The sequence below is a fragment of the Mytilus galloprovincialis genome, chromosome 6, assembly GCF_965363235.1.
Source record: "Mytilus galloprovincialis chromosome 6, xbMytGall1.hap1.1, whole genome shotgun sequence".
Classification (NCBI taxonomy): domain Eukaryota; kingdom Metazoa; phylum Mollusca; class Bivalvia; order Mytilida; family Mytilidae; genus Mytilus; species Mytilus galloprovincialis.
Window position 1 is genome coordinate 42,264,259 of NC_134843.1, and position 25,634 is coordinate 42,289,892.

Below are 25,634 nucleotides of genomic sequence, written 5' to 3' on the forward strand. Positions count from 1 at the left end.
CGGGGCCTTTTAAAGCTCACTATGCGGTATGGGCTTTGCTCATTGTTGAAGGCCGAACGGTGACCTATAGTTGTTTTAAATGTCTGTGTCATTTTAGTCTTTTGTGGATAGTTGTCTCATTGGCAAACATACCACATTTTCTTTTTTATATGAAAGAATAATTTTGAATGAATGCAATTTTAACGACAAGTTTCGTTGTTTAAAAAAAAAACTCCACCCTAAAACTGTAGAATTGAAAGATGAAGTAGATTTATAAAATCCAAAGATCGGCATAATATAAAAATAAGAAGATGTGGTATGGTTGCTACCGAGACAATTAAACTTGATTACAGCAAACTAACAAGTAGTTAACAATCTAATGTATAAAAGATTGATTGATTGTTGGTTGCTTAACGTCCAGTGGCAAAAGTTTCATGCATATTCAGGACAGAATGTATAAAAGAAAGTGGGTTACTTACTATAGTTTATAGACCATCGGATAGCAAACCAAAACGAACGTGAGTCTGTTTATAATGTCAATCATTGGTTTAGCTTTAAAAGGACAAAAAACTTACATATACTATTTAGATGAAGTATCGTCCTCGACATGAACTATTTGCCACTGGACGTTAAGCAACTTGGCCTGCAAACAATCTATATATATGTGTTGGTTTAATTTTATCATGTCGTTGCTGTTGTCTGAAGACATGTTTGGTTTCCGAGCAATAACTCCATGTAAAGTAAAGTGATCTCTATGAAATTTTAATAGAATGTTCAAAACAAAAGAAAGAAGTTGGCCGGGATTGATTTTGGGGGTTATGGTACCAACAGTTCAGGAATTGGTGCTAACGGGGGGAAAAAAGGGGTCAACAACAACAAACAAAAAGTAAAATCACAAAAATACTAAAATCCAAGGAAAATTCAAAACGGAAAGTCCCCAATCAAATGGCAAAATCAAAACCACAAACACACCAAACGAATGGGTAACAACTGTCATATTCCTGAAATGGTATATACATTTTCTTATGTAGAAAACCACACGCTACATCAAAACTAGATGATACACATCGTATTTTAGGCTCTGACAGAAAACTTGACACGAAAACTTGACACGAAAACTTGACACGAAAACTTGACACTTTCGTTTACATATAAATGGCATTGGTGCCTGAGTCGTCTGAGAGACTCCTGATTTGTGATAGAATGAAACAGGGGTTAACATGTTTTGTGAGATCACAACCGTCCCCCTATACGTCTAGCCAATGCAGAATAAAAAACACACTTGCAATACGCACAGTAAGTTTTGGAGGAGTCCGAGTCCGATGTCAGAATACTATTAGGTAACAAAAGAAACTAAGCAAAATGACAATGATACACAAATTTACAATGGACTTCTAGCAGTTACTGACATGCCAGCTCTACACCTCAAGTAACTGATTGAAAGATTATGTCTTCATCATATGAAAATCAAGTACAATCCCTTCTGTTAGGGGTTTAGTATCATACCAACATAATATTTATAAGAAGAACATAACTCGTAATCATGCCAACAACTAAATTTAGAATGAATGTGTTTATTTCCGATGCAAAGACCCTATGAGTGAATCTAATATACTGAATGAGATTCCCCTATCCATTACGGACCCTTAAGGTGTTATGGGTGTCTTCCTCCATCTTGGATTGAAAAACACAGAAAATCAAAGGTCCAGATAAAATTTACCATCAAGTTAGCAAAATTGGATGCAGGAATGCAGATGTTTAATGTGAATTTTCATTTATAAGTACCAATTTATAAAAATATAACTTCTAAATATTGATATTTTTGCAAATGTTAATTATTTTTGGATGTTTTTTTTTTTTTTTTTTTTTTTTAATTGGCATTTTAAGGGGAGGTAACAGTGCATTTTCTGAAGGATTTTACATGGAATTTTCCTATTTTGTATTTTAGCCGGAAAAAAACGTACGGTGACCCTATCTTTTCTTTTGATATTCTCAAAGCAGTGTCTGAAAGCTATCTTTTCCTGAAGTATTTAACCATTCTATCATTTTGTTTAGTTTCTAATCACAAAATGGTGTTTTTCCTGTATAATCAATACAAAATGTGTCATTTTGTCCTGTCCTGTAGCTTAAGAAAATGCGCGGTGACCTATCATTTTTATTATATTTTTCAACATGTATCAATAGATACAACGTTTTGGCAAAGTATGAATAAATTCTGTCATTTTTATTTTAGACTCCAAAACCACCTTAATTCATTGTTTTAATTACAATTATGTCGTTATATTTATCCAATAGGACGGTCAACAGCCATCCATCTAGTCATAAAACTTATCAGTCATTTACATTGTATAGAATGATCAGTAGACTGTTCATTAGAATGTAGGACAGAAAGTCAGAGGACAAAAAGTCACGGACAAAAAGTCACAGGATAAAAAGTCACAATTCAGTTTTTAGAATATTTTTCATTAAACAAGAAAAAAATGATTTTAATTAAAAATTTATTCAATAAATAGATCTATCAATACTGATCAAATGATAGTTATGAAAACGTAATGTCAAAGTGACTTTGTACTTAAATGGCTTCATGGTGCCAAGAAATATCTCCTTTGCATGATTACAATTTAATAAATTTTCATTTAAAAAAGCTTATGATCAATGTCCTACACTTAGAAATGAATAGATGTAATAAAAATAAATATTTCAAGATCTTTCTCTTATATATTTAAACATTTGTCAAAACATTAATTGTGACTTTTTGTCCTATCAAATTTGTGACTTTATGTCCTGTGACTTTTTGTCCTGTGACCTTCTGTCCGTTTACCGTGATAATCTTATTGAAACAACAGACTGCAAGGCATTTTTCATATCAACGGTTAACGTTTTACACCAGATTACATCATTTTGTTTCATAAGTGAATTATTGTTTTTCGAATATCACAAAAGCATAACATAAATACTGAACTCCAAGGCAAATTATTAAAAAGGGGGAAGTCCATAAAAACTTACAAAATCAACCGCTTTAAATCAACAGAACAAGTGACAAACAACTGTAATATTCCTGACTTGGTGTTTTAGTTAAACCTGGTTTTATATCTATCTAAGCCATGCAACTACTTATATGCTAGCTGTTAATAGTTCCGTAATATTGACAAAATTGAGTAAGCAACCCAAACAGACATAATAGGTTAATGTAATAGTATAAGGGATTCAGCTCTAAAACTATGTAGTACAACAGAGTAAAAAACAAATGCAAATAAACATACAAATGAATATAATAAAGACACTGGCAAAAAGAGTAGAGTAAATAGCAATAACTCATTATAGTTTCCAAGACGAACAAGTTCGTTCCCGGTTTGTGGTAACGAACAAGTTCGTCCCCGGTTTGTGGTGACCAACAAGTTTGTCCCCTGTTTGTGGTGGTGTTCATGTTGTTATATTTTTAGTTTTTTGTGAATTGTGTTATTGAATTTACTTTCTCTGTTATTTTCTATTTCATGTTCTTGTCCAGTTTTTGTTCGAATTTGGATTGTTTCTCCTTTTTTGAAAGTAATTATGAAATTGTCATAGTTAACTGAACTTGTTGTTACACATAAAAGGACGGCAGGCATAATCAAGACTCCTTACTCCAAATGACAGTGACTTCTAACCGCTTCGATGTAATAAAAAGAGAAAGAAAAAAAACGCAAGAAAAATATCATTTCTGCCTTTTCAAGATCTCAGAATCAACCAACGAGCATTCAGTGTAATTTGTTCATCATCAAGTTAATCATTTTTTTAATAATCAGTCATTTCGGCTGCTTGTACTCCTTGTGTTCAGTTCTATCGTAAAGAAAGGATTGCGTACCTGAGTACTGGTTAAAATTTCGTCCTGTAAGCAAATTTTGTTATTAAAACTATTATGACTAAAGTTCAAGGCTATTGGTCAGTGAACTTAATAAAAAATTTCCTTAACTGCAATGGAATGTCCAGTCTCGATAAAATTTCGTTTCATAAACAAAATTACATAAAATTTCACACCGGAATCAACGTGATGGAAGATAAGCTTGTAAACATGGTATAAAAGCATGCCATTACCGTGTGTGGTATCACAAATACAAAATACTCCCGCTAAGATGTGGTCAGCTCTTGTCTTTCTTGGTTGTGTGTTGGCAACTACTGCTCAGGTAGTCAGGCCCGGTGGATGTCCAAAGACTGTTACTCAAACAACGCTTGATCTACAACAAGTAAGATTTTGATTATCATTTCTCTCTCTCTCTCTCTCTCTCTCTCTCTCTCTCTCTCTCTCTCTCTCTCTCTCTCTCTGTCTCTCTCTGTCTCTGTCTCTCTCTGTCTCTCTCTCTCTGTCTGTCTGTCTCTCTCTCTCTCTGTCTCTCTCTCTCTCTCTCTCTCTGTCTCTGTCTCTCTCTGTCTCTCTCTGTCTCTCTGTCTCTGTCTCTCTCTCTCTCTCTCTCTCTCTCTCTCTCAATGAAATGAAATGAAATGAAAGGTTAAGGGTTTTGCGATTTCCCCTTGCTGTTCAATGATAAGATAGTTTTTGTGTTGTTATCTTTTCGTTATATTTAGGGCGGAAATATAAGTCTTAAAATGCTTGTATATATAATATTAAGGCGACAAGGTCTCGGCATTTTGAAGTCAGGGTTAATTTGATGCCTGACAAAAAAATGGTGCTTTGTATTATCGGAGAAGAGACAATTGATAACACTACCGATGTTTCTTCATAGCAACATTTTGTTTTATTAGTAATAGAAAAATGTTCTTAATCAAATTTTAATATTATTTTCAGTATCTTGGAAACTGGTATGAAATCTACAAATTTTGGGCAATTTTTGAAGTTGGACAAAAATGTGTAGGTGCCAACTACCAGATGAAGAACGACAGTCATATCAGGGTGGATAACTCTGGCATCAGGTGAATATAACAATAAAGTTATTACTAGTATTGTCGCAAAAGAAAAACATGTCATTTTGTTCTAAAATACAAACAGATCGTGAACATATGGGTAAACGGATGGGAGAAAAGGACTAGTTATGAAACTAATATTTGTTTTTTTCAAGAGTTCCCCCCCCAAAAACTGACTATTAAACGGTTTTTATATTTTATAAGTGATTCCATTTTCTAGCCCTTATTACAGCGGAAATAATATCCAGTAATCAAGTGTTGTTTTGTATATCGCTTTTTGTAATTTTAAGATCAATTTTCTTTCAATTTGTAGATCTGGCAGTAAAGTAGAAGCAATAGGTGACCTTTATATGCCAGATACAAAGCATCCTGCTAATTTAAAAGTGAAATTTGCTTCAAGTAAGTTTTTATATCCAAAATGCTTTCAACATGGATACCAGGATTGAATTTGTGTACACCAGACAAAAAACTCACCAGCAGTGACGCTCGAATCAATTAGCAAAAAGTAAAAAAAAACCAAATAATGCACGAAGTTGAAAACAGTGTTAACTACATTATTTTGCACATTTTGAGTATTTTATTTAAAAAAAATGAATGGGAGGATATTACAAATTCGACCAAAAGTAAAGCTTTTTCGATGTCCTTTAATAATGCAAAATTGTGAAAAATGTCTGTATGCATTTATTTTGTCATGCGGTGGTTTTGAGCGTGTATCAAGTTTCAGCCAGATGTTTTTGCATTGCAGAATTAATTGCAGTCTGTCCTGTTTGCAGCTCAAATAGGTCCCAAGATAAGGTTAAACAATTCCTCGTGTCACTGGATCACTTTTAAGCAATATATACAGTTCTCAACTGATCTAATTCTCGGTTTTGAACATCTTTAAAGATTGCAGGTCTTTTTAAATGAGACGCTAGTTCACAAGGTGGCACGTTTACCTTTCAATGTTGCAAGTCGGATTTGGCCTTGCTGGAGCCACCTTTTTACCTAAAGTACTTAGCGTTTGGTGAACAGGCACATGTCTCAGAAAAAAATGTCCTATATACCTTAATGTTGTATTAGGGTATATAAGAAAAAAATTTCTGAGACAAGTGTTATATTAAGGTATATAGGAATTTTTTTTTCTGAGACAAGTGTTATATTAAGGTATATAGGAAAATGTTTTTCTGAGACAAGTGCCTGTGGTTTGGTGTGCGTAGCTGTATCGTCTTTTACCATTTACCATATTTTCCGAATCAAAAATTAAATTGAAATTTCAGAAATACACATGAAACAGCTTTTACAATCAAAGGACATTAATAGATACAAATTATTAAGGTTTTATTTTTCATTTGAAAATAATAATTTTAAATTGTATCTATGAATGAACGAATTTTGATCTATAAATGCCATGATAATGTTATAATTCTACTCTCTTATTAGTGACATTTATTATCGTCATAAATAATGCGGCGTAAAGCAAACCACAATCAATCAATCAATCATCGTCATAAGTTTAGTACCACATCTTCTTATTTTTATAACACTATTATTTAATCTGAATTCCTAATAATAAGCGGTATGTTTTTCAATACTTTTTATTCTATAAGTATACTAGTTAATTATACATGATAATTTTCATTTTGAAAGTTGGTTAATACGTGTTTGGTTCGTATTGTTTCATTCAAGCAAGTGATTTTTCCTTCATTAAAACACTGCTTATATCTTTACCGAACATTAAAATTCCAATTAATTACCAAACTGCTCAAAAAGGAGACAAAAATGGAATAGACAATGCGCATTAGGCTATACTTTTTCAAACAAATTGCATGTATGAATTTGTGTCAGTCAGAAATAACTTTATTGACTAACTAAAGAATTTTGTAATCATTAATCACATTTTTTTTCAGGTGCTCCATACGGAGACTATTGGGTGTTGGACACTGATTATAAAAAGTATACATTGATTTACTCATGTGGTCCTTTCCTTGGACCACTCGGACATGTAGAGTTTGCGTGGATACTCAGTAGACAAAGGACTCTGGATCAATCTATTGTGGACAAACTTATGACAAAGGCCAAAGCTTTTGGAATAGACACAGGTCATTTTTCAAAGACCGATCAAACTGGATGTTAAAAGACATTTATATTGTTTGTGATAATCTACTCTGTTTTATATCTTTGTTATTTCTGAATAAAATCATTTCTAAAGAATTTGAACACTTACCATGTTGTTTAACCTCGCAAAAATGTGTAAGAGCCTGGCCGAAGCAAGTAGACTGTACTCGAGTACATGTAGTCGCTTGTGGCCCTCTGTACTAATTATTTTCGTTTATTAGACTATGGTCCGATACCATAATTGTCGTCCCTTGATTTTCGTTGTCTCAAATTGCAAGTAGGGGTGTGAAATTACGCTGTAAAAAAATTTGGGTCCAGAATTTTAAAGGAAAGTAGTAATTTGGTCCAGCTGAAAAAGGTTAAAAATTAGCACTTTGGAAGGTGTGAAAAGATTTCAAGACGCCCTAAACATAACATTGTCCATATTTTGAGTTAGAGCCGATTAAGTTTTCTATAATTTTGATATAATTTGTCCGAAAAATAGTACAACACACTGTAAAATTTTCTTTAAGAAAGCGCAGGTGGGATTAATTTAATTTTCATTTATGTTCTAAAAGAAATGCACTATGAAATAATTGTGGTCTCGGACCATATAAGCTTTTATCAGGCCATTAAAAATAGGTGGAAGATATCAAATGGACAATCAGAATTATATATGTCGAAGATAACTGACCAAAGCATAGAAAAATTAATAAGAACAAAAAAAAAACAGCGAAATGTCAAAAAGCAGTATACAAAACATATTTTATGTACAGATAACTAACGACTGACCAACACGAACATCAAAATAAACCGTTTGCAAATTCATTTCACAATAGTTCAAATTGATATTTCAGTGCCTTTTACAGCTTATAACACGGTAGGGGTATACGGCTTGCAGTGGTTTACATCATTGTCATCTATCAATGTAATTCTAATATGCCCTTTGTGTTTTTGTTATATTTCTATTTATTTCCATTTGTATCTATCTGATGAGTTAAGCCTTTTTCAACTGATTTTTATAGTTCGTTCTTATGGTGTACTGTTACACCACTGTCCCAGGTATGGGGAGGGTTGGGATCCCACTAACCAGTTAAACCCCGCCACATTCTATACATGTTTGTGTCTGTTCCAAGTCAGGAGTCTGTAATACAGTGGTTGTCGTTGCTGTGTTACACATATTTGATTTTCGTTCTTCATTTTTTTTGTACATTAATTATGCCGTTGGTTTTTCGTTTGAATTGAATAACAATTGTGATTTTTGGACCTTTTACAGCTGACCATGCGGTATGGAATATGCTCACTGTTGAAGGCCGTACGGTGAACTATAGCGGTTAATTTCTGTGTTATTTGGTCTCCTCTGGAGAGTTGTCTTATTGGCAATAATACCACATCTTCTTTTTGTATACCTATAGTGTATATGGACTTTGGTAACACTCTATCCATGGTAAAGAAGGTGTCCTATAATCATAGCATACCACATTTGATGTTGATATTCATTCATTTATTTAAAAGTCGTTTGCGACGTGCTCTCTCATATTAAGTTAAACTTTTAAGTGAATAGGCCTATATTCTGTCTCAAAAAATCTTTATGTGAAAAACAAATGGGAAATGTAAGATATGTTAAAAACTTTAGTTTTTCAATGTAGGTTACCGTATTTAGACGAACTGAATGGACAACGAGGTGTCTAGATATGGCAATCGAAAAGTTTCAGGATCCTCTTTATCAGTAAGACCAGAAATGACACAGAGTGTTTGTCCATTGACTTAAACAATTCTTTTAAAGTTATCAAGATTCTACATTCAAACTTCGTATAGGTATATAAAATCCCTTCTATAGCATGTCCAAAATAGACGAAAATACAGCTTCCACATACACTTCACAGAAAAATAAAAATTGAGTACCATCAACTCAAATGAAAAAAAAAAAGGTAAAAAATGGGATTTGAACTCGTGTACTTCGGAAAGATAAGCAGTTCCTGCTTCACAATATTGACAACCCTATCAAAATTATTAGTTACCCGTGTTATAACACTCCGTTGGTGCTGTTTTATTCTACAATATACAAATTTTGAGCCACCAAAAACACAAATATCAATTTACAAAATGTACTGAAAATATATCATTTATCATAAAATAAGCGATTTTTAATATTTTACTAGCTTTTGACTTTCATCGTTTATTTCAATTTCCATGTTCTGGATACTGATGTTTCTGAATGTTCGTACACACATAATGAAGATCAATGAATGAACAATAGAAATACACCAAAGAAAAACAATTTATTACTAAACAGTTTGCTTTAAATGTTTAATTGAAATAAAAGAATGAACATAGGAAACAAATATGACAAATGCATAAAGCTTAAAAGTTCAACAGTAACACCCAAAAAAAAAAAATGCATTATTATACATTATTTGACATGCGTTTATCAATTCAACTTTGAACTTTTGACACACGATTGTGAAGTTTTACGATCCACTCCCTCCTCTTCAGAAAAAAAGAGGGAGGAGGTAGATCGCAACCCTTGGCTAGCGAAGAAGGTGAATACCGGGAAGGTACATTTTTTAGTACCTTTATTGATATATATCAAAAAAGTGTTGAGTGTTCCTTTGAAAATACGGAAATCCAAAATAAAAAGGTTTCCGTCACTGTTTTCCTTGACGTGCCGAATTGACGCAAGTACACAAGTTTATACTGGTGTTTCTGAATGTTCGTACACACATAATGAAGATCATTGAATGAACAATAGAAATACACCAAAGAAAAACAGTTTAAACAGTTTGCTGTAAATGTCTAATTGAAATAAAAGAATGAACATAGGACACATCAACTATATGACACATGCATAAAGCTTAAGTTCAACAGTAACACCCCAAAAAAATGCATTATTATACATTATTTGACATGCGTTTATCAATTCAACTTTGAACTTTTGACACACGATTGTGAAGTTTTAAAAATCTAAAATTCATTTACCCTAGTTATGTTATTCTACTATCAAGTTATAAATATACTGAGCTAAAATGGGAACGCAGGCGAACATCAAACTAGAGTTTACTGACGATGGAATTGCGATAATACGAATGTTGAATGGAGAAAATCGACTGAATAATTCGTTTCTTCATGAATTTAACAAGGCTTTGGATCTTGTGTTGGAGTAAGTGAACATTTACTTATATCTATATCCTGAGTTTGTATAACAGGTAAGTTTAAAATGTAGAACGTTCAACATTTTGACACTATTTTATAGTATTGTTCGAATTGATTTACACATATAATTCTAAAGCTCTACTTAGAAATAGACTAGCTAGCCAATCAACAAATTATGTGTATTGGTAAAATTATATTCAAATCTGTTGCTTTCATGTAGATAAAAGAGTTAAAGTTTTAAAAGTCCACAACGCCTACAATGGAAAGTACAGCACTGCAGCATTGCAGCACTGAAACTATGAAGTCAAATTGAAGAATGACCTCCTCATCCTTGATTTGTGACTTTAAAAATGTTTTGACATTTAGATTTTCTTCGAAAAACAAGCACTTGTTTAGTTGCCTTTAAATTGTCCAATCTTTTGTACGGAAAGTTTTGTTATGCGTTTGAGCTAGACATACATTTTTTTTCAGAAATAAAGATTGTAAGGCCCTTATTACAACTTCGGAAGGGAAAATTTACAGCAATGGTATAGATTTGAAATGGATGGCACCATTAACAGACAAAAAGAGGGATCAGTTCAGAGCATCCCTAACAGATTCCATATGGAGGGTTATGCACTTTCCAGTTCCAACTGTAGCAGCATTAAATGGTTTCTTTTTACATTTTAAAACCAATAACTTTAAAAAAGAAATATTTTGTTTTTGCTACGTATCGCTATATGTATCAAGGATTTTATCCGATCGAATAGCAATTTTTAACCAGTTGACGTCCGTTATTGTTTTGAAGTGATCTTAAAATGTTCTACATAGGAAAATGCCTGTACTAAGTCAGGAATATGACAGTTGTTATCCATTCGTTTGATGTGTTTGAGCTTTTGATTTTGCCATTTGATAACGGAGCTTCCGCTTTGAATTTTCCTCAGAGTTCAGCATTTTTGTAATTTTACTTTTCACTTAGTTTTTTTTTTTTTTTTTTTTTTTTAGATTTTTGGGACATTTTGGTTATTCATTCTCAGTAATTCAAACAAAAATTGTTATTTTATTATTTGGATACAACTATGAATATATTTTTGTAACAATCATACGTGATTACTCATCTTCGCTAGCCCGCTTGAAGGGTTACGATCCACTCCCCTCCTCTTCAGAAAAAAAGAGGGAGGAGGTGGATCGTAACCCTTGGCTAGCGAAGATGGTGAATACCGGGAAGGTACATTTTTTAGTACCTTTATTGATATATATATATATATATATATATATATATATATATATATATATATATATATAAAAGTGTTGAGTGTACCTTTGAAAACACGGAAATCCAAAATAAAAAGGTTTCCGTCACTGTTTTCCCTGATGTGCCGAATTGACGCAAGTGCACAAGTTTATTTCAAAATAAAAGTTCGCAGTAAAAAAAGAAATCGACTCTTTGAATTTTAAAACACACACACATACAAAGTCTTGCCAAAATGAATGGTTAAATAACATAATTTAGTAAGGGAAAATGTAAAATGTTTTAAACACATTCTAAACCCCACCCCTGCACATGTGTGTCAAATACTTTTTTATCGGTAATTTGTACATTTGTTTGTATTGTATTATGAAAATTATTGATGTTGTAATGTTTATGCCCTTTGGGGACCGTAATTGGAAATAAAATATATTCTTCTATTCGACACTTATAATTAAGCAGTCTTTGACTGAGGGGGTCGCCCCAATGTGAGATTAGTTTATGGTTGTGTGTTGGTTTTTTTTGCAATAATGATTATAATTAAAAATGGCAGCAGAAATTTGAATATAACATTTTAGAAATATAAATGTTTTCAATGTATGGGTATACAACCATATCACAAATATTCTAGGTCATACATTTGCTGGTGGTGCCTTTCTTGCAATGGGACATGATTACAGGGTGATGCGGTCAGATCGAGGATGGTTATGTTGGAATGAAGTTCACATGAATTTACCGATCAAAGATGACATAAGAGGTGTTATAAAGTAATTATATTGTGTTTCCTATCTGTCAATTTTAATTTTTGTAAAGATATCACTGCTTACGTTGATCTACATTGTGTGTTAGTATCATATTGATTGGCTGGGTTTAGAATTTGTCACTTCAATGACTGTTAAACTGGCCATAGTTATAAGCTTATAAAACAGCGAGGTAGAATACACAATTAGATTATTTAAAACTTCTGTTCAGTATTTCAATGAGCATGTACAAAACAGTTGCACAGTTTCAACTTCATACAACCTTAATTAATTTTTTAACTAGTTATACATCTTGGCTAATTTGCCGATTATATGTTCACTATGAAAATTACTTTATACATATCCATGAGCACATGCGGCTTAAAATTGAAACTGTAACAAACAAAACAAAGCTATTTTATTTTTTTCTTCAATTTCAGCAACAAAATTTGGAATGTTGATGCCCACCGTGAAGCTATTGTATTTGGAAGGAGACTTACGGCCCCAGAGGCTAAAACGTTAGGCCTTGTTGATTCAGTTGTAGACATTGATCATCTTCTTCAGGAGGCAAAACGTTTGGCAAAGCATGCTCTTGGGAATAATAACATTGACAGGGAAGCATTGGCAATGATGAAAAGGAATACTTATACAAGAAAAGTTCATACCTCCAAATTGTGATACGCTTGCAATGACTTTAGCCAAACATATGCATTACTTAGGTTCAAATGTTACTGTACAGTTGTATTCACAATAAATTAATATTTTATGTTTTATTCAAGTACCTAAATAAAAGAGGACATGGAACGTGAGTCAATGAGACAGCACGCTTAAACTTTGATTAAAAACTATTTTGGTTATGGTAATTGTTTATGTATCCACAACGTTCCGGACTCAGACAGAGCTTGCCGTATTATACACACCTGTTTTTTGTGGGATACTCTAAGGGAGCTACCATTTGATTTTTATGGGGGGGGGGGAGGGCCTAGGATGAAATTTGAAAAAAAAAAATTAGGCAGGACAGGAGTTTTGAGTAAAAAAAAAGGCAGGATGAGACAATTGCCAAAAAAAAAGTCAGGACGACAATTTAGGTAAAAAAAAGTCAGGATAAACTAAAAAAAAAGCAGGACCAAACAGAGTGAAAAATAAAAAGGCAGGACAGAGATTACGGCTAAAAAAAAATGCAGGACAAAATTTTTCATCCTAGCATCGGGTGTGGGATTTCTCGCTGCGTGATTTTTGCCATGACACTTTTGTGTATATATTCCGAACAATTGACCATTTAAAGAATGACTAATATTTTTTTCTGTCTATGAAGAAATAACATAAAAAATGTGGTGCACACTGAATAACGCGCGGGTTATTTACAGTTTTTTTGTTATTTCGAATAGACAGAGAAAAAATTGCAGTCATTTCTTATAATTTAATTCTAAATTTCATTTTAAACCGTAGAAAACCATGAAAAAACGTTGATGACGTCACGGTCACATGACTAAATTATGTCTATGGGCTGACAACAAAATAACGTCAGCCAATCAGAAGACGCGTTACATCCAAAATTAAATTATCTATTAATATCAAAAATCTCAAAACCGCAATTTTGATATATTTTTGGCAAAAGTTGTATGATCTTGTATGTATCGCTGAAAAAAAATAAGAACATTAACGGTCAACACCCGTGAATTTTCCTCGAGGAATTTTCCGTTTGAAGAACCTCGACTATTTTTTGTTTTTTTAATACGAAAACTTTGCTTTTGTTATGGAATGCCGGATATCCTGTATTGTTTCAAAATTGCCTTCAACAGCAAATATGCTTCAACACTTACTTACTTAGGTTTACTTAGGTTTTTTTACTGATACAGGAACTAAAATTCCTTTTCATCAGTCTCTATATCTAAATCCTCTCCACTTTCGGTGATTGTTGATTTATAGTCTTTGTACATCATTGTTTGGTTCTTTCAGTATTTGTCCAGTCTCTTCTTAAATGTTTTTGTGGTTGGTGATGTCACTATAATTTCGGGTAGTGTATTCCATGTTCTCACCACTCGTAGAGCAAATGCAATCCTCCTTAATTCTGTTCTTGCTCTCTGTGGAAATATTTTCAGACTGTTGCCGCGTACCCCTGTTCGTGTAGTCATATCCTTCCATAATTTAACAAATTGTGCCGCCTCTTTGTCATATTTTCAGTTCAGTATTTTATATAATTCAATCATGTCATCTCTCGGACCCGTCTAAAATTTAGAGATGGTAGTTTTAATTTTTGCAGTCTTTCTGAGTATGTTAATTTCTTTAATCCTGGTAGCTGTTTAGTTGCCCGGCGTTGCACATTCTCAATCATGTCAATATATTTTATTTAATATGGATGCTATACTGAGCTTGCAAACTCTAAATGTGTTCTTACGAGTGTCTTGTATAGTGGTACAAAGGTATATGTATCTAAATATTGGAAAAGTCCATTTCAGTAGTGCAAACATGGAATTTGCTTCAATTAACTTTCTCATTTATATGTTTTTCGAAATTAATTCAGAGTCCATTATTACTCCAATGTCTTTTTCTTCAGTAACTTTTTGTAGTATTGTCGATTTCAGTGTATATTTTGAGTTTGGTTCCGGTCCCGGTTTACCTATGTGCATATGTTTGCACTTGTCGGGGTGAAACTTTAATAACCAAGTATCACTCCATTGCGATAGTTTATTTAAGTCACTTTGAAATTGAGTTTTATCCTCTTTCTGACTAATTGTGTTAAAATTTTTAGTATCATCTGCAAAGAGGTATACGTCGGAATCAACCAGGTTTGGAAGGTCATTTATGAAAATTACAAAAAGTAGAGGCCAAAGCACAGATCCTTGAGGTATAATACCTGAAGTTACTTTTGACCATGATGATGTTTTATTGTTTATTGAAACGTGTTGTATCCTGTCACTATCGACCAATTCAGAACTGAAAGTTCTGTGCCATATGCTCTGAGGCTTGTTCATATAATCTTTTGTGCGGAACAGTGTCGAATGCTTTCATATAGTCCATGTAAATAACATCGATATATTTCCCATTATAAAGGGCTTATAGCTATTTGTTCAATACATTTAAAAGTTGAAGAGATGTATATCTGCCTGATATAAATCCATATTGACGATCAGTAAAGAATTTGTTGATTTTCATATGTTTGACAATATGTTCACGTACCAATTTTTCCATTACTTTGCACACCACTGATGTTAGGCTAACATGTCTATAGTTACCAGCAATACATTTTTTCCTTTAAAAAAAACGCTAATTTGTGCTTCTTTCCATCTACTTGGAACAGTACTATTTCTTATTGATTGGTTGAATATTATGCATAATGGTTTTGATATTGATTCTGCTAACTCTTTGAGTATTCTTGGATGTATCCTATCTGGTCCCGGTGATTTTTCAACCTTCAGTCCCTTAAGTATCTTAGCTATGTCTTCCTTATTTATATTCATTTGTAGCATTATATTTTAGTGTTTTTTATTGGTGAAGACACTGTTGAAAAACGTTGCTAAAATTTCAGCCTTTTCTTTGTCGTCATCAGTCTTTCTAGGCGTTTCGTCGTTTTGGTCTGTTAATAGTTCACCTATTCCTGATCTTGTTTTAGACTTGGACTTTATGTATTTCCATATTGCTTTTGAATTTTTCTTAGCATTTGTTGAGAGTTTCTTTTCGTGTTCCCTTTTCAGTTTATTTGTCATCGTCTTTGCCTGATTTCGTACTTTATTGTATTCAAATCTTATACTTGGATCTTTAGTAGCAATTGTTTTATTTTCTTGAACGCTTCTCCATCTCTAATAATTTCTCATGAAATTTTTCCCAATTTTTATCTATATGATCACCTTGGTTTAATAGCACTGTTCCCAATTTGTCTCCAATATTTCTTTGTTAAAATCTGCATAGTTACATCTATCGTAGCATATTTTTGTTCTATTGTCAATTTTCAATTTTGTGTCACAGTTATATTGAAATTGTATCACACAGTGGACTTAGGTACTCAATATCGCTTACCATATTTTCTTCGTTCGTGAATATTAGGTCTAATACATGTGGTGTGTCTGATCCCCTCCATCTGGTTGGTTTTGTTACATGCTGGTACAAGTAATTGTCTTGAACACACTGTGTTAATCTATATTCATCCGACTCTATGTTATCACTCTTACAGCTGTGTGTTTCCCAATCAATATTAGGGTAATTTATATCTCCCATTAATAGTATATGTAAGAAATTCTTTTATGTTGACTCAGTAATTAGATTTAAAAGATTTTAATTATTGTTGCTGAGAGCAGTTTCTGACGGTGACTTATATATAATAGTAGTCCCAGTAAAAGAGCGTCATTGTTATTTAGTGACTGTGCAATTTTCACAAATATATTTTCTTCATAGTTTATTTCCATATTTACTTCTTTCGCTCCTAGTGTTTTGTGTACATATAATATCATACCTCTTCCTTTGTCACTGTCAATGTTAATTGAGAAAAGATCATAACTGTCTATTAAATTTTAATTAAACTCTGCCGGATTCAATTTATAAGCACTGTATTTAATTAGGTTTAACTTCAGTTATTCCAATTATGGCATTGGACGATAAGTATTAATTCTAGTTTGGAATTCTGCAAACTTATTTCTAAATTGGTCGGCGTTCGTATAAAAACAACTCAAACTATTAAGAACATGAAACATATTTACATCTTTATCTACATTTGTACAATTTCTTTTTCTTATGTTTTTAGTTTATATTGCACCCTTATTATTCGTCGAGCACCCGGAGGGCCTCTTAAGTTGAAGGTGTACTTTGCCTGGCTCTTCTTTTCTTTTTCCTTGACTTCCGCAAATAACCTTTTTCATCCTCTTTTTTCTGATTTTGTTATGTCGTGGCTCAATGATATGGCATTATATTTCTTATCTGTTCCCTTTAGCTTACTCGCGTTTCTCAAAACAACTATTTTATAATCGGGTGTTTCACTTTGAATTAATAACAGTCTATATGAGCCTTGTCTTTATCAAATTTACCAATTTCTCTTAACACGTAGACTTATCCTTTTAACATGTTTAATGATTAAGTATACATGCAAATTATTTGGACTCACAGGAAACGCGAATCATATTTCCAACATGAGTTCTTGTATTAAAAATATAGAAAACATAAATATCAGTTATTTAAATCAGTTTTCCACATCTCAAATTAAAATGATGATTACATGCGTCTTATAGATTAGGTTCACGTGTTGTCTTTCTTTTTTAAAAAAGAAATCTGTTTGTGCACGAAAAAGGTCACGTTATCTATCATGTGACATTAGGGTCAGAAATGGGAACGACACAGAAGATTACCACAGAGTTTACTGCTGATGGATTTGGAATTATTCGAATGTTAAATGGACAGAATCGGTTAAATATCGACTTTCTCACTAAATTAAACTCAGCACTTGATCGTGTTTTAAGGTAGAGTTATATATATATATATATTATTTTTTGGTTTATATCTGACATAGTCAGTTGGTTAATACGGCTATTTTACTGACTATTTCATAAACATTTTTCCGTGTCTTATACTGTTATATTCGACTCTAAATTTTGTTGCGACAGTTATTAAACGTAGATCGATCACTGTCTGTAAATACATTGCAACACTAAATTTCGATGATATCATATATAAAGTTTTAGCCAGTTTTTAAAGTTTATTTAAAAATAAAAAAAAAAATCACTGTATATAGTTAGTTCCACGGTTTTACTTCAACAATTAATTTACTTGGATGTCTTCTCCTGCAAACGGAACTCGTCAGAAACATATATATATAGCAGAATCTTCAGTTTGTTGAAGGAGGCTATTATCCGACAGAAACAGACACAGAAATATAAAACATGATAAACAGATGTATTGTTTACGTGCAAGCTGTAAATTTATAGTCGCCGTCAGCTGAAATTCGTAGCGGTTATCGGTAAAAATAATCTAAACTATCAATCGCGTTCACTCGAGATATAGTTTTTCACATTCCATTCATAAATCGCAAAAAGAAAAACCACTACTGACCTACCTTTTAAGTGATCGCACTGTAATAATCCTGACCTTCACTTTTTCCAGAATATTTTCCATTGTAATTCCGCCATCTTCGTTTCTATGATGATCATTTGTTTACATATTACATTCGTCACTGTACGCAGTTTCCTGAAATGTTCCTTTCATTGATGTGATAAGGTTTCCCGCGCTTTATGCAAATTTTATGAAATTGAACTCCACGGAAACACTTCCGGTAAAAACAATGGCTGATTCCACCATTCAAAATCGTCTATGAAAAAGTGAAGGTCAGGATTATTACAGTGCGATCACTTAAAAGGTAGGTCAGTAGTGGTTTTTCTTTTTGCGATTTATGAATGGAATGTGAAAAACTATATCTCGAGTGAACGCGATTGATAGTTTAGATTATTTTTACCGATAACCGCTACGATTTTCAGCTGACGGCGACTTTTTTTTTTTTATAGTAGTCTTTATTAAATACGAAACACATGGTTGCGGTTGCTGCATTTAACATGTTTAAGAAAGCCGAATGAATCTCTTATCAATGGCAAAGTTGAAGTAATTCCTTCAAAAATTCAGTGGGAGAGACCACGCCTTGGTTGACTATACCATGGATATCATTCACGGTTTCGCTCCGGTCATTCTACATCAACATCGTTGCTTTGGATGACCAACCCGATGGGTACCACAAGTAAAGCTAGCTGGAACCGCATATTCTTACAGAGCACTTTTGTGTACAAAAGTTTTTTTTTTATTTAAGTTGGTTTTTCTTACTTCCGGGATTTCATTTTAAAATTATGCAGGTGTTGCTTGTCTCTCGTGGTCTAGCATACAATTATTCTCATTTAATTTAAAATTCTAATTTAGTCATTTTATATAGGGTTGAATAACTTCATTATATAGATGGTTAATGTGTTAAGTAATTTATGAGGATTAGACTAAGACATTTGGAATGAAGCCATATATCTCCATTCAGACTTATCGGGTTTAATCACTGACGAATAACACGAATGTTGTCACTTGTGGAGCAGGAACACCTAACCCGTTAGAAGCGCACGAATTTACCCCGTTTCTATAGTGGATAATTTATTGTTAAATATTGAAGATTTGTGAAGTGTTTTTTCGACTGCTTTTGTACATTTTTTTCCATTGTATGGTCTTTTTGCATGGTCTGTCCTTCTTAGACTTTATACATTCGCTATATGTGTATCAGTAAATTCGGTCCAGTCTGAGTAAAATGTGTCCCGCAGCCCAAACTTTGTTTCCTAACTATTCAAGGCCATATTGTTACTTATGCTGGACAATAAGTCCCAGGATAAATTTTCCAGGGAAATAATTCCATAGCTAGTAAAAAAACACATGTCTTACACTTATTTTTTAGTAAATTCTGTAACCATTGACATTTGACACTATCAACTTGTGCCCCCCCCCTTTTTGCACACATATTCACCAGGACTTACTTATCTTATTAAAGGGGGCCGTAATTACTACTCAAGCACCTAGAGTGCTCTAAAGATACCCTGATAGTTTATTATCTATGTTGCACCAACATGGTCTCGTCTGAATTGATCAGCACGTAGACGATACCATATACAAGGACGGTCAAGATTATTTTTGTCTCCAAAAAGCCAAACAATATATCTCCTAGCAAATGTTAATATTGTGTCATTCGTCATTCATTTCAGTAACAAAGATTGCAAAGCTCTCATTACAACATCTGAAGGAAAGTTTTACAGCAATGGGATTGATTTGGATTGGCTATTAAAACAGCCCGAAGTAATAGCAAAGAAGTTTTCCAGCCTTTTACACGATACACTATGGAGGATCATGCACTTTCCACTACCGACTGTGGCAGCACTAAATGGTATGTACAGTAGTGTTATATTTTAATATACAAAGTGGGATTTGTTTTAAGGATGATTAATTATTATTTTATCCAGGAATATATTGGTTTAGAGAAACGGGGTATTTAGAAAATAATGGCTAACTAATGACATAGAAACATGTAATTGTTATGCTTTTCACCCCCTCTTATGGGTGTTATTCGTGCTTCATAAAGTTAACAACTTTAACAACAACGTCTGAAGGTCGAACTGATTCCGCATAGTAAAATTTTAACAAGTTTTCAAAATGGTATCTGTTCTTTGGTCGGGTTGTTGTCTCTTCGACACATTCCCCATTTCCATTCTCAATTTTATTTCAATTTCTTTTACACGTGTTAGCACAATTTCTATTCACCCTGATAGCCGATAAAGGCTATGTATGATCTTATAGACTTTACCAATTATCTAATAAAATCATCGACATGCAGACGTCGATTACATTTATTATCAAAGGGTTCAGAAAGGGTTAAATTGCCAAAGAATTGAAAAAAAATATTTTTATCAACAGGTCACACGTTTGCTGGAGGAGCCTTCATGGCAATTTCACATGATTACAGAGTTATGAGGGTCGATCGTGGATGGATATGTTGGAACGAAACGCACCTCAAGTTGCCAATTGGTGAACCTCTGCATGAAGTTTTAAAGTACGATAACTTTATGTTAATCATTTATGTTGTCATTGCTAAATGTGATTTCAAAAGTTTCCGGTCATACGATTTAAGTTTAAATTTTACAAAAAGTAAATAAAAGCCAATGACATTATACATTCCAGTTTCCAAAATCAGTATAGATAACGTTTACAGCTATAAGCGGTGACGTTTACTACTTGGTCAACTCAAAAATGAAAAGGGTTTTGTAATGAATAAAAGGGATCTAGGTTATATGTCAATGGGATATCATGCATTAGAAATCTAAAATACCTTTAGAGATCAACACAGGGTTTTCAATGGTAAAACTTTGTTGTCATTATTCATAGAAATCGGTTAAAACTTCCGACGACGAGCTGCTCCATATTTGTGAGTTGTAATAAATGGTCAACAGAAAGTCATTTACAATAACTACATGTCGGCAATATATGACAAGATAAAAGCGTCCTAGTTTAGAAAAACTAATTTAACAGTAAATGTCCATTCTTTCAAAATATCTATTGTAATAAATTATTTCTTATCTGATATTTCTGTAGTTAAAACTCAAAAATGCAATAAAATAGAACCATCAAGGTAACCACTAAATGTTTGGCAGACGTTGTTTTCAATCAATCACAATAATTTGCAGACTTCGTACAGTGTGTAATACATTTAAAAATTGTTTCAGCACGAAGGTTTGGAATCTTGATGCTATGCGTGAAGCCGTTGTGTTTGGAAGACGAATTACAGCACCTGAAGCCAAAACATTAAGCCTGGTTGATTCTGTCGTTGAATTAGACAAGCTAATTCCGGAAGCAAAGAGATTGGCAAAGCATGCGCTTGGGAACAATGACATTGACAGAAACGCATTAACAATGATGAAATCGAACACATATGTCAGGAAGATTCTTTCGTCCAAACTATGATAATTTAAGAAAAATCAAAATGTTATGTACACTTCATCAAGAAGATGACATGTGGAGTTGTTTGCTGTGCAAATCATATATGTTTATTATAAATTATAAATAAAAAAAACAACTGATTTGTACGGCGGTCGACACCCTCCGCTGGATTATAACTGAAAATGCAATCAGCTCTTAGACTGTATGATTTAATTTTTAGCCAGAAAAGACAAAATAATAGTAATCATATCCTATAGAACAACAGATTTGTTCGAATATAAAATTAAAATAATAATTAAAAAAATAAATAATTGTCAAATTTTGCCTGCCTGGTCTTGATTTTTTTTATCATCAAATACACCACAAGATTTCATCCCTGTTTTTTATATGGGATTCCTTTTGCTCAATAGTTCAGTTTTCATTATTGAGTTGTGAACTGTATTTGTGTTTTCTTTTTCTTTGAGCAATGTCATTGTCTGGTGGTTTTTTTAAGTTATGGGTTTTGATTGTATTTAGATTATGGTATTGGTATCTTCTCTCACATTAATATGTACTGTCCAAACAGTTTTTATGGTCATCATTTTGTGTTTTGGACATTGCATTCCGTTCTTTATAAATTATAATAAGGGAACTGACTTAAATTATCTATAGTCGAATATACGGAACATTTCACATTGGAAGTAGAACAACAGTTCGAAGTTGGAGTAAAAAAAGACTCTCTAGTTTTATAGTCTCATTTCAATTCTCAGTTGGGTTTTCAACCAATCACATTCAACTGGATCCTCCATTGCTCTATTATATACCAACCAAAAGTTGTACTACGAAAGCGTGTTTTAGTACTGCCATTAGACTCTGATGTGTGAATTAGCCAGAGAAATGTAGAATGCAAGTTTAAGTAGACGTAAAATACGAAAAGATGGCAGGTGTTATAAATGCCAAAAGTGGTTTAGTTTTGATACAAGTTGACCATTGTCCATTTTTATTTCTTATTTAAAATGAGAAGACAATACAACACTATTCCCCGGATTTATACTAGCTTTTGCTTTATAGAATTATGCCAGACATCAAATAAACAGAGAAAGAGTATACGGAAAATATTAATAAATTTAATTTAGTACGTAGTTTGATCGAATGTTAATTTAATAGCATCCGACCAAGGTCCTGCAGTTAAGATTGTCACATGTAAAACATCAACAGCCCGTACAAAAAGTTCACATGAATAAGTTTCGGATTTTTGGAAAGACCAACAATGTTTTTCTAGTATTGCCTTTGTGTGTGTGGTATATATTCGTATAAGTGGAATATGACGATTGATGAGTCTTGTGCGCACTCCATTTTTTCGAAGTTCAAGTTCATAAGTCAGATTTTGAAATGAGTTTGAATTTTCAGGAGGCATCCACTCAATATCTGTCTGGGTTGGAGACCCTGTGTGAAAATGATAAATTGTTTGTTTTGGACAAATTCTACTAGGAATATTGCATTGATCACTGCGAAGCGTTGATGAGCAGGTTCGTTCACGGACTTGTACACTGTTGTCTATTTTGTTAAGAGTAGTAGACACATTATTTTGCAGCTTCATCCTCTTTTCTCTAAAAAAATGAAACAGCTATAAAAATGTTGAAGTTAAAGGAAAGGGCAAAACCTTTAAGAACTATAACCTGATGTTCAATATATATTAGATTGTTGGTTTTCCTTTTTGAATGGTTTTACGCTGGTCTTTTTTGAACCCATTATAGCTTGCTGTTCGATGTCAAGGCTCCGTGTTGAAGGCCATACTATGATATATACTAGTTTACTTTTACAAATTGTGACTTGAATGAAGAGTTGTCTCAATTGCACTCATACCACATCTTCTTATATCTATATAGTCGGCTATTTTGTATGAATTTCTTATTCGTTCCATCTTATATATGTAGTGTACATTCTCAGGTGGTTTCTTATACAGATGCTTCCAGTGATGCCACAGATATCAAATAACGTATTATTTCCACTAAAATAATTGAAGCAAAGATAACATAGAATAAAAGAAAAAAAATCTGGCTGTTAGTTCCCTTTCCTGTGGTCAATTCTGTTTGTAAAGGTAACAAAAGTTTCGGAATTGTCCTTGATATCTTTTCTTTGGTTAAAAAACTTAATGAGAAGACTATTATCATACTTTTGTTATTCAAACATTCCATCTTTTATATTTAAATTTGTCCTTTTGTCTTTCTTTCACTTTCATTGCAGAAAGTAGTTCAAAAACGGTGTTGTTCCGGGTATTGCACTTGCTCGTTTTTTTTCTTGATGACGTTACAGTATATATAATTTACTCGGTTATGCAACCTGTGATATCAGAGTTTGGGCGGCATGATTTCATAGTACTGTGAACTTGCTAACCGTTACTGCGATAATTTTTGTGTGTCTACAGGGGTATATATGTCGGATGTGAAGGGCGTGTGCCTTTTAACGAGGGTACCCAATTAATAGACGAAAGCACACCAACAGAAAAGAAAACTTATGACATTCAAATCTAAAAATATATTTTACCTGATGGCATCCGAATCCGAATTGTTTTCATACTGTTTATGACATTCAGAAGGTATATGTACCAAGACTTCATCCAAATAACAAACTTTCCTATTAAACCATTCAACAGAATGGATTTCCATTTTATTTATATAAATGCCTTTGAGGGTATATAAATTGGCTTGGGTATTTGATCAGCATAACACGGTTGTTATAACTATTATCTATTTCAAATACTATAAATACTATTAATATGGTGATCGATAAACTGGTATTTAGGAGGTTTCAAAAGGTTAATCCTTTAAGTTATTCTACACTCCGAGAATTGCTCTCTTTATGGGTATAAGAGAGTTCTTTTTTATACATACAATGTATGTTAGTCTCCCATAAGCAGGCATGTGAAATTGCAAGGCCAATGTTTAAAATGGGAAAACCAAACATTACTTAATACAAAAACTTAAATACCATGTACACAGCTTCAAGTCTTGCAGATGAATCTTGATTGAAGTTGAATCCTTTTTCAGGATAAACGTAAAACCAATTGAAAGCTTGGCGCGGACTATGTTATAATTAAGCTATTCTTATATGCGACATAAGTATCAAGTTTATCGTAATTCTTATATCATTGTATTCTAATCTTGATTTATCAAAAAAATATAATTATCAGTATTTTGACGAGTGACTGGTTAAAATAATGTTTATCCAATTCTTGAACCAATGGAAAGCTGAATACTAAAATTTATGATAAAAGGGATGATTTTTCATTTCCTATCGTTAATTATCCGTTTTTAGATGGTGACGTTCCCTTGTCACCATCTTACGGTGTTTATATATCTCAACTTGTACGATTCGCTCGTGTATGTAACAATGTTTTAGATTTTAACGAGAGAAATTTATGTATTACTGAAAAATTATAACACCAGGGTTTTCGATATCACAAACTAGTCAAAACATTTACTAAATTTTATCATCGGTATAAAGACATCATTCGTAAATATAGCTCAACATGCAGACTTCTAATACGTTCAGGTATTTCACATCCAATTTTTTATGGTAATATTCTTTATAAAGCACAAAGGTGTCAGTATTCACCTCAGAAACTTACAAAACCTTTGAATAGACTTATTAAGAAGGGATATAATTACGATACTGTTGTCAAATCATTAAAGATTGCATATTTTGGCGTTAATATTGAGTCACTGATAAGGTCTTTGCATCGGAACTAAACACATTTATTTTAAAAACAGTTGTTGGCATTACACGGGTTATGTTCTTCTCATATATGTTATGATGGTATGATACTAAACCCCTAACGGGAAGGATTGTGCCTGATGTTCATATGATGAAATCATAATCTTTCAGTCAGTTTAATTGAAGTCTGGAGCTGGCATGTCAGTTAACTGCTAGTAGTCTGTTGTTATTTATGTATTATTGTCATTTTGTTTATTTTCTATGGTTACATCTTCTGACATCAGACTCGGATTTCTCTTGAACTGAATTTTAATGTGCGTATTGTTATGCGTTTACTTTACTACATTGGTTAGAGGTATAGGGGGAGGGTTGAGATCTCACAAACATGTTTAACCCCGCCGCATTTTTGCGCCTGTCCCAAGTCAGGAGCCTCT

The 25,634-nt window shown here is 32.9% G+C and overlaps 3 protein-coding genes across 3 annotated transcripts; all 3 read left to right on the top strand.

The window, feature by feature from the left end:
- Positions 1–3,990: 3,990 nt before the first annotated feature.
- LOC143078150 (apolipoprotein D-like) lies at positions 3,991–7,052 on the top strand. The gene is made up of 4 exons (XM_076253109.1): positions 3,991–4,202; positions 4,763–4,887; positions 5,192–5,277; positions 6,765–7,052. The coding sequence occupies exons 1-4, from the start codon at positions 4,044–4,046 to the stop codon at positions 6,989–6,991; spliced, it is 597 nt and encodes a 198-aa protein (XP_076109224.1). The 5' UTR covers positions 3,991–4,043; the 3' UTR covers positions 6,992–7,052.
- Positions 7,053–9,879: 2,827 nt separating this feature from the next.
- LOC143078151 (uncharacterized) lies at positions 9,880–12,845 on the top strand. The gene is made up of 4 exons (XM_076253110.1): positions 9,880–10,111; positions 10,576–10,754; positions 11,964–12,099; positions 12,513–12,845. Exons 1-4 carry the CDS (start codon positions 9,978–9,980, stop codon positions 12,748–12,750), a joined length of 687 nt encoding a protein of 228 aa, XP_076109225.1. The 5' UTR covers positions 9,880–9,977; the 3' UTR covers positions 12,751–12,845.
- Positions 12,846–17,351: 4,506 nt separating this feature from the next.
- Positions 17,352–21,826, top strand: LOC143079618 (uncharacterized). Its single transcript, XM_076255057.1, has 4 exons — positions 17,352–17,519; positions 19,779–19,957; positions 20,485–20,620; positions 21,291–21,826. Exons 1-4 carry the CDS (start codon positions 17,386–17,388, stop codon positions 21,526–21,528), a joined length of 687 nt encoding a protein of 228 aa, XP_076111172.1. The 5' UTR covers positions 17,352–17,385; the 3' UTR covers positions 21,529–21,826.
- The last annotated feature ends 3,808 nt before the right edge of the window (positions 21,827–25,634 follow it).

Bases quoted from the DNA above. Each gene is read 5' to 3' on its own strand.
- LOC143078150 (XM_076253109.1), top strand. From the start codon at position 4,044: ATGCCATTACCGTGTGTGGTATCACAAATACAAAATACTCCCGCTAAG. The intron at 4,203-4,762 runs GTAAGATTTTGA...TATTATTTTCAG, and splicing joins CAACGCTTGATCTACAACAA to TATCTTGGAAACTGGTATGA. The intron at 4,888-5,191 runs GTGAATATAACA...TTCAATTTGTAG, and splicing joins GTGGATAACTCTGGCATCAG to ATCTGGCAGTAAAGTAGAAG.
- LOC143078151 (XM_076253110.1), top strand. From the start codon at position 9,978: ATGGGAACGCAGGCGAACATCAAACTAGAGTTTACTGACGATGGAATT. The intron at 10,755-11,963 runs GTTTCTTTTTAC...CAAATATTCTAG, and splicing joins AACTGTAGCAGCATTAAATG to GTCATACATTTGCTGGTGGT. The intron at 12,100-12,512 runs GTAATTATATTG...CTTCAATTTCAG, and splicing joins GACATAAGAGGTGTTATAAA to CAACAAAATTTGGAATGTTG.
- LOC143079618 (XM_076255057.1), top strand. From the start codon at position 17,386: ATGGGAACGACACAGAAGATTACCACAGAGTTTACTGCTGATGGATTT. The intron at 19,958-20,484 runs GTATGTACAGTA...TTTTATCAACAG, and splicing joins GACTGTGGCAGCACTAAATG to GTCACACGTTTGCTGGAGGA. The intron at 20,621-21,290 runs GTACGATAACTT...AAATTGTTTCAG, and splicing joins CCTCTGCATGAAGTTTTAAA to CACGAAGGTTTGGAATCTTG.